We start from the raw sequence: 11498 nt of genomic DNA, 5'->3' as shown, positions 1-11498 counted from the left end.
CTTTTCTGGACTAGTTGCTTGCAGAGTCTTCCTTGCAAATTCTTGTAAGTCTCAAACCATTTTGAGGTGTTCTATTTATCGCTGCTTCGCAGGTCTGTACTCAGTAATCGTAGTGAAAATGAAACGTCGAGACCCTTCAGGACAAGCAGAGGTGAACCAGGTTATGTGTTTCCTGATTTATCAGCAGTAAGCTTTTTGAAGCAGATTCCATAATTTTCTCTTTCTAATTGTGCATGAATGGGATCACGTTGTAGCTACAGTCGTTACAAGGTTCTCTCTTAGGTTTGCGTCGGGACTATCAGCCTGTTGAGAATGAGTAATCAGTCGACGGATATAGAGTACCACAGCCCAATTCCGCCGAATACGAGTAAGCTTATCAGAATACGCTGAGGCAACTGTACATTTGAGATTTACAGCTCAGAAATTCCGTTTTTAGAGCGCCAGAGAAACCATACTGTGAAGCCAAGTTCTACTCAGAAATATTGAACACCCCAATTTCAATAAGATTACTCAATACAAATTGTTAGTGGAGCAATAAACAAGGCAGTTCAAGATGCGCAACTCTTGAGTGTTCCAGCTACAGTTGCCGAGGAGTAGAAGCCGTAGCAAGTAAGAATGAACTGAGGTCTCTGGAACTGCGAGCACAAGCTCCCCCGTTCGAGCTTACCCCTTATGGCCGAGGAGTTTGTAATCATTAGGTCTGTGGTTAGCTGGTTGGTTACGCTGCGTTGCTCTAGTTTTGGTTTTGCCAAGCGCACATTGTTCATGCGTTAAGCATCAATGGACGTATTGGTCTCGCTATTAGGGAGTCGCGCACCACGATCAAATGCAGAAGGCAGATGGTAAAGAGAAGGTGAACGACGAAAGTTATGTTCTGTTGAATTGACATTCTACTTCAGTGCAGAAGTGAAATACAAAGAGAAATAGAATTTTGAAAAATCAAAACTTACTAAGCTGTGCCTACAGAACGGTCTCTCTCAAATATTAGGTCGGCCAGTCAAAACTTCGTGAAAATTATCCGTTTCCGCGGATAATTCAAATCAAAATAAAACCAAGTTCACGGAACTTCAACTTCAATGGTTGATTTAGGACAACCAAGCTGTTCTGGTGATTCAAGAGTTGTTTTGGTGGGATCCTCCTCAATGGCAGCACCTCGTTATCCACAATTTCTGCATAGGCAAGAAAGGTATCATGCCACGAATCTGAGGTGGTACGGATTTCAGGTGGAGTATTTGTACACGGGATAGTAGATTAGGGAGAAGAGTGTGATTCCGTCTGTTTCTTCCTAATTGCCGTAAAAAACAGTCCAGAGATGCGCGTGTGCACAAGGCTGGCGCGCTCCAGTCGAACTCCGTGTGGAAAATAGTGCGCCGGAACGTTCGAGGCCGTATCTTTCGGGCCATTTCCTGCGGGAATTAGGAAGAAATTAAAGGAATCACCCTTCTCTCAATAATCTACGATCCCGTATTCAAATACTACACAGGAAATCCGTACCACCCCAGATTCGTGGAGTGATGCCTTTAACTCCGTGTTTATCATCTTCAAGAAATTCGTTCGGACTGGTTCCGGTGGAACCAACGACGGCACTGACGATAGGATATTTCTGTTGCTGCAAAAGCGGAACAAACTGATCGATATGATTCGGCAGCAGTTTTTCTTTGCTTGCAATCGTATAAACTAATAGCGCGTAGGACAAAGTTTCGCTCGTACATCTTCTAAACAATAAATATCAAGTCGCAGACTGCTCACAAAAAGTAAAACAAATGGAAAACGTATAAAATAAAGCGGAACAAATTGTCCAAGTGATTTCGCAATCTCGTCTTTTCGCAAAATTTTGAAACGAGGGCAGATAAGCAGCGGATATTTCCAAATGGCCAACCTAATATAACTAAAAATTTTGTCCAAGTTTTTTCTTTATTGCTTAGCATTTCTGTACCAGTTTCGACGCCGGTGGACCCGCCGCACCCACTTTTACCGTTCTACGACGCCGGTGGATCGGTCGCACCCATCTTTATAGCTTTCTGGCGTCGGAGCACCATTTCGACGCCGTGGGACCCGTCTTACCCCATTTTGTAGCTATCTCGCGCCGGGGCACCATTTTGACGCCGTTGGACCCGTCGCACCCGCTTTTACTGTTCTACGAGACACACAGAGACTAAGCCCGTTATTATATAGCATGATCATGATATTTGTTACTATGTATATTACATGATTTAAAAGTGGGGATAGAGAAGGAGGGGGGTCGCGCCTGCCGGCTGGCTTGGCCGAGGGGGCTAGACTATTCGTTGGAGGGCTGTCTCGGACAAGGCCTGATGTATATTAGCGGTTGCAACTGCAACCCGATAACTCCATTTCTTCATTAAGCTCGCCCTTGAGCTGTTAGATGCGATGTAGACAGTGAGTTTGTAAGCGGCCGTAATTGTTTTGTTGTGGGCGTGCTTTGAATGAGTCGTGGTGTGCTCCGGGCATGTATGAGATGTGCATATTTGAGAAATAGATTGTAGTGGTTCTCAAATGTGGGATGAGTCTGGTGAATACATTTTGAGACCATTTGAGTAGGTTGTCGGAGAGAGAAGACTAAGGTAGAGCAGATACCTATCTATCGTTATTGAGTACATGAACTGGTTCATCAAAATCAGGAAAAATAAAAATACAACAATAAGACATGTGTTATATCTCTCTAATAAAATGATCTTGAGGATGAATACTAACTTTGGTATGTGCGCAGTAGCATATGGTAAAACTGAACATGTTCACATCTTGATAGATAAGGATAGAAGATAAAGTTCCTGGCGTTAATCAATCCGCCTGGGATGCGCCCCCACGTTCACTTCAATTCAGAATCGTTTGAGGTTTATGAACATATAACTAGCCTATACAGTGACTTGCGGTGGCTAGCCGATGTGTCGAGTCACCGTCTTTATCCTCCCAGACAAGTCTGGTACCAATTTATCGACCCCGGAGGGATGAAAGGCTTGGTGAGTGCTAGGGCAGATTCGAACCTCCGATCGATCAAGCAGGAAGCAAAATCTCTAACCGCTACACTACACCCGCCCCATTTTGATAGATAAATAGACAAAAAGAAACTCATATGAAGTTCATATGTTGCGCTATGCCCAGTCTTTGTTCAAAATAAGGGCGCGATTTCGACGGTATGAGTGCTTTGTTTTTATAAAATTTTGATGAGTTTCTTTGAAACGCCTATTCAAAGAAATCTTGCTGTATGTGCGGCTTATGGGAGCGGCGGTAAATAGGAAAAGTCAAACTTACGGTAGAGAATTTGCAAACACTGTCAATGGCAGTAACCCCTTTTTTTGTTCTCTTGCTGGAAAGGTTGAGTGGTGAAAGATTGACGTTTTAAACTTGAGACGTTCTGATCGTCATAAACTATGTTCTATGTCATCTGATGTTTCCTTTTGAATATTTGTTGGTGAATGTGGTATTTGTTGCGAAGTGGAAGCATTAGCGGAGGAAGAACGAGGAAAAAATATTCTCAAACGTTTGGTGTGAACAAGTTGTTACGTTCATATCGATCAATCAGATTGGTGATGGTGACATTAGGATGAGAAATTGGTTCAATTATAAGGGGGACTTTCCATTGATAACTGAGTTTGGGACGAACAATATCGTGGTATCGTAGTAGAACAAGATTTCCAATAAAAGTGTCCTTAGAGAAAATTTTGTTCTGAAAGTCGTAACCTAATTTGTATTCTGCCGTTTGTTTGGAAATTTGGTCGCGGACTTCGATTATTGTGGTTTGCAGGACAGTGGTGAATTGATCTACAAAACTGTTGGTGGCATAGGATATGGTGGTCGGAAGTTGGTGAGTTCCGCTTCCTGCTTGATCGATCGGAGGTTCGAATCTGCCCTAGCACTCACCAAGCCTTTCATCCCTCCGGGGTCGATAAATTGGTACCAGACTTGTCTGGGAGGATAAAGACGGTGACTCGACACATCGGCTAGCCACCGCAAGTCACTGTATAGGCTAGTTATATGTTCATAAACCTCAAACGATTCTGAATTGAAGTGAACGTGGGGGCGCATCCCAGGCGGATTGATTAACGCCAGGAACTTTATCTTCTATCCTTATCTATCAAGATGTGAACATGTTCAGTTTTACCATATGCTACTGCGCACATACCAAAGTTAGTATTCATCCTCAAGATCATTTTATTAGAGAGATATAACACATGTCTTATTGTTGTATTTTTATTTTTCCTGATTTTGATGAACCAGTTCATGTACTCAATAACGATAGATAGGTATCTGCTCTACCTTAGTCTTCTCTCTCCGACAACCTACTCAAATGGTCTCAAAATGTATTCACCAGACTCATCCCACATTTGAGAACCACTACAATCTATTTCTCAAATATGCACATCTCATACATGCCCGGAGCACACCACGACTCATTCAAAGCACGCCCACAACAAAACAATTACGGCCGCTTACAAACTCACTGTCTACATCGCATCTAACAGCTCAAGGGCGAGCTTAATGAAGAAATGGAGTTATCGGGTTGCAGTTGCAACCGCTAATATACATCAGGCCTTGTCCGAGACAGCCCTCCAACGAATAGTCTAGCCCCCTCGGCCAAGCCAGCCGGCAGGCGCGACCCCCTCCTTCTCTATCCCCACTTTTAAATCATGTAATATACATAGTAACAAATATCATGATCATGCTATATAATAACGGGCTTAGTCTCTGTGTGTCTCGTAGAACAGTAAAAGCGGGTGCGACGGGTCCAACGGCGTCAAAATGGTGCCCCGGCGCGAGATAGCTACAAAATGGGGTAAGACGGGTCCCACGGCGTCGAAATGGTGCTCCGACGCCAGAAAGCTATAAAGATGGGTGCGACCGATCCACCGGCGTCGTAGAACGGTAAAAGTGGGTGCGGCGGGTCCACCGGCGTCGAAACTGGTACAGAAATGCTAAGCAATAAAGAAAAAACTTGGACAAAATTTTTAGTTATATTAGGTTGGCCATTTGGAAATATCCGCTGCTTATCTGCCCTCGTTTCAAAATTTTGCGAAAAGACGAGATTGCGAAATCACTTGGACAATTTGTTCCGCTTTATTTTATACGTTTTCCATTTGTTTTACTTTTTGTGAGCAGTCTGCGACTTGATATTTATTGTTTAGAAGATGTACGAGCGAAACTTTGTCCTACGCGCTATTAGTTTATACGATTGCAAGCAAAGAAAAACTGCTGCCGAATCATATCGATCAGTTTGTTCCGCTTTTGCAGCAACAGAAATATCCTATCGTCAGTGCCGTCGTTGGTTCCACCGGAACCAGTCCGAACGAATTTCTTGAAGATGATAAACACGGAGTTAAAGGCATCACTCCACGAATCTGGGGTGGTACGGATTTCCTGTGTAGTATTTGAATACGGGATCGTAGATTATTGAGAGAAGGGTGATTCCTTTAATTTCTTCCTAATTCCCGCAGGAAATGGCCCGAAAGATACGGCCTCGAACGTTCCGGCGCACTATTTTCCACACGGAGTTCGACTGGAGCGCGCCAGCCTTGTGCACACGCGCATCTCTGGACTGTTTTTTACGGCAATTAGGAAGAAACAGACGGAATCACACTCTTCTCCCTAATCTACTATCCCGTGTACAAATACTCCACCTGAAATCCGTACCACCTCAGATTCGTGGCATGATACCTTTCTTGCCTATGCAGAAATTGTGGATAACGAGGTGCTGCCATTGAGGAGGATCCCACCAAAACAACTCTTGAATCACCAGAACAGCTTGGTTGTCCTAAATCAACCATTGAAGTTGAAGTTCCGTGAACTTGGTTTTATTTTGATTTGAATTATCCGCGGAAACGGATAATTTTCACGAAGTTTTGACTGGCCGACCTAATATTTGAGAGAGACCGTTCTGTAGGCACAGCTTAGTAAGTTTTGATTTTTCAAAATTCTATTTCTCTTTGTATTTCACTTCTGCACTGAAGTAGAATGTCAATTCAACAGAACATAACTTTCGTCGTTCACCTTCTCTTTACCATCTGCCTTCTGCATTTGATCGTGGTGCGCGACTCCCTAATAGCGAGACCAATACGTCCATTGATGCTTAACGCATGAACAATGTGCGCTTGGCAAAACCAAAACTAGAGCAACGCAGCGTAACCAACCAGCTAACCACAGACCTAATGATTACAAACTCCTCGGCCATAAGGGGTAAGCTCGAACGGGGGAGCTTGTGCTCGCAGTTCCAGAGACCTCAGTTCATTCTTACTTGCTACGGCTTCTACTCCTCGGCAACTGTAGCTGGAACACTCAAGAGTTGCGCATCTTGAACTGCCTTGTTTATTGCTCCACTAACAATTTGTATTGAGTAATCTTATTGAAATTGGGGTGTTCAATATTTCTGAGTAGAACTTGGCTTCACAGTATGGTTTCTCTGGCGCTCTAAAAACGGAATTTCTGAGCTGTAAATCTCAAATGTACAGTTGCCTCAGCGTATTCTGATAAGCTTACTCGTATTCGGCGGAATTGGGCTGTGGTACTCTATATCCGTCGACTGATTACTCATTCTCAACAGGCTGATAGTCCCGACGCAAACCTAAGAGAGAACCTTGTAACGACTGTAGCTACAACGTGATCCCATTCATGCACAATTAGAAAGAGAAAATTATGGAATCTGCTTCAAAAAGCTTACTGCTGATAAATCAGGAAACACATAACCTGGTTCACCTCTGCTTGTCCTGAAGGGTCTCGACGTTTCATTTTCACTACGATTACTGAGTACAGACCTGCGAAGCAGCGATAAATAGAACACCTCAAAATGGTTTGAGACTTACAAGAATTTGCAAGGAAGACTCTGCAAGCAACTAGTCCAGAAAAGCATCTGGAGCTCAGGTATTTTTTTCAGTTTTTTTTTTTTGCTTATGGATTTACCGTCAATAAGGTATTCTCAATCACTTGTTGATGAAGAAGTCGTTTCTTCACTCTACAACTGGAATCGGATTAAACTTGCCTTGAAGAGAAGATGCAAGCAGATATCAAATCTGTTTAAGGCCTATGTTTTTAACCTCTTCAATTTTGTTCCAGTTACCAGCTGTTTTTTGTTTTCTAAACGTGGACAAACGTGGAGATCCTTCGTAATTCGTGCGAGAGCCGATAGAAATGATCCTGTACTGGTATAATTGGTAGTGGTGTAACACTTCATGATACCAACAAAAATTCCGAGATAAACGATGCGTATATCTCCCTAGTAATCTCATTTCGTGGGAGTTGGTAGTTTGCAGTGGCCAATTATGCAGGCACGTAAGCGGATTTATGCAAACTTTCAGCTCAACAGACTCAATAAATGTTAAGGCTGGTGACATGACAATCAAGGGAAGCAGCGACGAACTTGCAACAGAAATGCAACTGCGGGAAGAGAAGGTCACACAGGTCGAATTTGCATTGATTCCCATAGTTTCGGATACTGCGCTTTCAGACATGCCAGACTGCTGATGAAAGCAAACGAGAGATCAGTATTGCTTTGAAAATGTGGAAAGAGACTTTGGAAGCGGAAAACAAAAAAGTGTGTATTCCAACGGAACTACGTGATAAAGGAAAAAACTGCAAGTGCAAGGAATAAGGACGTACAGTCAGAGTAATTTGTGTTGTAGGCAAAACGCGTCGCGTCCTAGGTGAAGGGATGTTGCGCCCTTTCTTCACAAAATCCGGAAAGCTCTTCAATCTTTTCTTCCTGTATTTCGCAGTTTTTCGTTATTTCTTCGCTTGATAATCAGGGAATATGGTTCAATTGTCTTAATGAATTCCTTTTCCAGTAATTTTTCTCACTTATTCTACTTCTAAAACGCTTCTGAAAACTTAGTTTGGGAATCAGTTCCGGTACATACATACCCGTAGTACTGGGAGAACTTTTTTCGTTAGTCGTTTCTTCTGACGCCTCGGCATCCTTTCAAAGAATAGGTTGAATTTCTGAATCACTTTCAACACTAATAGTGACTGCGTTCGTAACTAGCGTTCTTCTAAGGAAGATTCTGGGATTTTACGACTGCCATTATAAGGAACTCTCGATCATGCACAGTCACAGTAGGAAATGGAGGAGAAATTCAATCGCAGCAAACCAACATATCAGAGGTAACGAAAAAAAGAACGCAAAAGTTGATTTAAACGGACTTGGCTAAGACTACGAAATCCCGTTTTTTCACCAACCTGAACGTCCGGCTAAAGCCGGACTTCAGATTTTCTGAGGTGTTCGCTTCGCTCCCCTTCACTGATCAACGAAAATCAATATTAGTGCCCTTTTCTGTAAAATTAGACTTGTGCATCTCTAACAATCTTTCTTCATCTTTTTTTTAAATTATACATAAAGGCAAAAGATTTCATAGTTTTCTTTCTAACCGCGTCAGTTCTACATTTGGAGAATGTTCAAACTTCAGCTTCAAACACTCCGCCGATACCGATATAATGTAGACACAATTTGAAAGTGGCTTACTTGACTTAATCGGCGGGCTGATGACATCGCCTGACGTGATTACCCACATCTTCGCCGAGGTGTGCCGTCCGAATCAATCCATTCGTCGCTATTCCATATTCCGCGAAACCTTACGTCTCGCCTGAACTGCCTATCCACGCGGAGTGTCCTCAGATCCTCTTTCACCGCCTCAGTCCAGAACTTCCGTTTTTGGCCAGGTGGTTTCTTCCAGCTCGAACCCGACGAACTCGTCAGAACTCGTTGAACAAGGCGATCTGCCGGTCTCCTTAATACATAACGAAAGAAGCGAAAACGATTTACTTTAGCCATTTTCGATGGCGGTGCAAGATGTTGATGTCTTCCACGTGTCATCCGCCGGTAAACCACATCAGTTTCTGCGTAAAGATCTTCATTGTGGCATACCCTAGGCCAAAAGTAGCCAAGTAGCCGTCTAAGCAGCTTTCGCTCCGTGCAATCAAGCCTTTCCATAACCGTTGATGGTACTGCAGAGGGGCCGCATATACGAGTCTGATTGCTACCTGCACGTGGTGCCCTGCTTTAACTAAACGCAATGAGGAGTTCGAGTGTACGCATTGGGAACGTACGAGCTACATAACCTGCACTGTTATATGGCGAAAGCTCCCCATACATTATAAAAAGGTGCTGTCGTCCAGCACACCGCCAAAGCCCATAACCTGAAAGGTCAACTGCCTGAAGGGAGCATGGAATCTTTGGCAACAACCATTCGTTTCGTCACGCTGAACTGCCGAACACTATCGAGTGAACTCCAACAAGCCGCTCTATCCAGACTTCTGCGATATCTCTGTGCTGCACTGCAGGAAACACGCATGAGAGATCGGTCCGTCATCAGCATCGAAAAGTACACCATATACTGCGGCGATGTTGATCGAGTGTACGCATTGGGAACGTACACTCGATCAGCAGTTCTTGCAATCGCTCCTCACAGCTACCGCGCAGCCACCTGAAGAGCAGCGCAAGCGGAAGATGAGCACTCTTGAACTTCAGCTCGACTACGTTCTGACGAGGAAAATCTCTCAGTCGGATATCCGAAAATCTAGAGCTGTTTGGAACGTTGCCTTCGACTCTGACCACCGTCCAGTTCTTCTCAGCTTCAAGATACGGTTTCACAAGAGAAACCGAGGAGTTCCTCCTCAACCGAAAATCGACATGGCAGGTCTGAAAGACGATGAATGCAGAACAAAATTCCGCCAACGTGTGTCTATTCATGTTGGAGTACGGACCAGAAAGAAGTTTAGCGATGCGGATTCCTTCACAAAGTGCATCCAGGACGCTGCAAGGGAAACGCTCCCGGTTCTATTGCCGCGGAAGAAGTTTGCCTTTGCATCTGCGGAAGCAAAATCCACGTACAATTCTGTATGTGTCGCGCACAGCGCTGACTTCAACCAGGAAAAGAAAAGAAATCTTAGAAGGAAGCTGCGTCGTCAACTGCAACAAGACCGCGATAACGAGTGGATGTCCAGAGCGATGGAGTTTGAGAAGGCGTGGGAGGACAGGAACCCGCGGAAAGCCTATGCTCTACTAAAACAATATAGCGGCAAAACGAAAAGATGTTCTCCAGTCCCCAACACTGCCAATGGAGTAGCTGTCGGTGAGGCAACCCTTCCAATTTGGAAGGAAAACTTCAAAGCCCTGCTGAACCGGCTAGCACCCTCAGCTCCTGAACTCGAACATAGACCGACATATGCGGTTAACGAGGAGCCACCGACGGAGTCGGAGGTTCTAGCCTGTATTCAAAAAACGAGGAATGGAAAATCTGATGGAGACGATAGGATTGGCGCAGAAATGCTAAAATATCTTCCTCCATCTGGGATTAGTGAGATGACAAAGATCATCCGTTCAATATGGATAGACGAAAGGATACCTGACTCGTGGGGACACGCTATCATAATTCCCCTCCACAAGAAGTTATCCGTCACGGACCCTAGGAATTATCGAGGAATCTCTTTGCTGTGTGTTATGTACAAGGTATTGGAGCGCATTATCCTGGACCGACTTATTAAATATCGCGAAGAAACAACGCGCGACGAGCAAGCTAGCTTTCGTCCTGGCCGATCTACGATTGACCAGGTGTTCATTGTCAGGGGAGTGAAATCTGGCAGAGGTATTCGCAGCCAATGCAGCTAGCGTTTCTGGACTTTGAAGTCGCGTTCGACTCTCCTCACCGACGCCGTCTTCTCAACGCGTTCCGCGCCGACGGAGCACCAGGAAAGTTCGTTCGCTTGCCTGATGACATGAATCAACAAGCAACTGCTGCAGTTCGAACACCAGCCGGATGTACAACACCGTTGGAAGTGGTAACTGCAGTAAGACAAGGGGCAGTGGCAGGACTCTTCCTGTTCAATTTCGCCATTGACGACATTATGCGAAGAACAGTCGACCAGTGTCTCGCCGACATTGTCTTAGCACCGTCAGGCCCCTTGGCTGATTTCGAGTACGCCGACGATGTTGTTATATTCGCGGAAAGCAGTACGAAACTTCAACATGTTGTCAACCTTGTATCAAAGCTGGCTGCAGCCTATGGACTACGTCTACGCCCTGATAAATGCAAGCAGATGTGGATCTCTTCGAGAACTCGAACGGAAATCAGGGTGGACGGATAACCAATAGAACTCATCGATGAGTTCTGTTATCTGGGCTGTACGCTGAAGAACAACGGCAGCTACGAGAGAGATGTTCAGCAAAGATGCGCTAAGGCCACTTCTGCATTTAACTCCTTGCTGAAATGCCTGCGGTCGGCCCCCATCACCAACGAAGTCAAGCTGCGAGTCTACCTATCCGCAATTCGCCCCATCATGATGTACGAATCGAAGACTTGGGCAGCACCAATTTGAAAGTATTACTTGAAATTTGGGTTTTCCTCCTTTTTCCCTCGAAGATCAATGAATGGTGTTTTAGCACATAATGACGTGAAAGACTTTATCTTATTGATAAGGATAACATTCCACGTCAGATGTTCGCTACTATTTAAGCAGCCGTTTGCATGCATTTTCCACTTTCTGAGGAAGGCATACTA

The 11498-nt window shown here is 44.4% G+C and overlaps 3 protein-coding genes across 4 annotated transcripts; 2 read left to right on the top strand and 1 right to left on the bottom strand.

The window, feature by feature from the left end:
• Positions 1–7268: 7268 nt before the first annotated feature.
• On the top strand, positions 7269–8032 carry RB195_018649 (uncharacterized protein; the record flags this gene model as incomplete). Of its 2 annotated transcripts, none has more annotated exons than XM_064186185.1 (3): positions 7269–7274; positions 7330–7398; positions 7454–7597. In XM_064186185.1, 3 exons carry the CDS (start codon positions 7269–7271, stop codon positions 7595–7597), a joined length of 219 nt encoding a protein of 72 aa, XP_064042066.1. The 2 variants fall into 2 exon arrangements, with proteins under 2 accessions (XP_064042066.1, XP_064042065.1); XM_064186184.1 differs by lacking the exon at positions 7269–7274 and adding an exon at positions 8000–8032 and having other exon boundaries at positions 7291–7398; positions 7454–7540.
• Positions 8033–8503: 471 nt separating this feature from the next.
• On the bottom strand, positions 8504–8932 carry RB195_018648 (uncharacterized protein; the record flags this gene model as incomplete). The annotated part of the gene is made up of 1 exon (XM_064186183.1): positions 8504–8932. The coding sequence occupies one exon, from the start codon at positions 8930–8932 to the stop codon at positions 8504–8506; it is 429 nt and encodes a 142-aa protein (XP_064042064.1).
• A 411-nt stretch (positions 8933–9343) lies between these two features.
• RB195_018647 (uncharacterized protein) lies at positions 9344–11085 on the top strand (the record flags this gene model as incomplete). The annotated part of the gene is made up of 2 exons (XM_064186182.1): positions 9344–10552; positions 10606–11085. The coding sequence occupies 2 exons, from the start codon at positions 9344–9346 to the stop codon at positions 11083–11085; spliced, it is 1689 nt and encodes a 562-aa protein (XP_064042063.1).
• Between the last annotated feature and the right edge of the window lie 413 nt (positions 11086–11498).

Source organism: Necator americanus, chromosome II (genome assembly GCF_031761385.1).
Source record: "Necator americanus strain Aroian chromosome II, whole genome shotgun sequence".
In the NCBI taxonomy this organism is placed as follows: domain Eukaryota; kingdom Metazoa; phylum Nematoda; class Chromadorea; order Rhabditida; family Ancylostomatidae; genus Necator; species Necator americanus.
The sequence above is the reverse complement of the archived record's forward strand: the minus strand, read 5'-3'. Positions and strand labels throughout refer to the sequence as shown.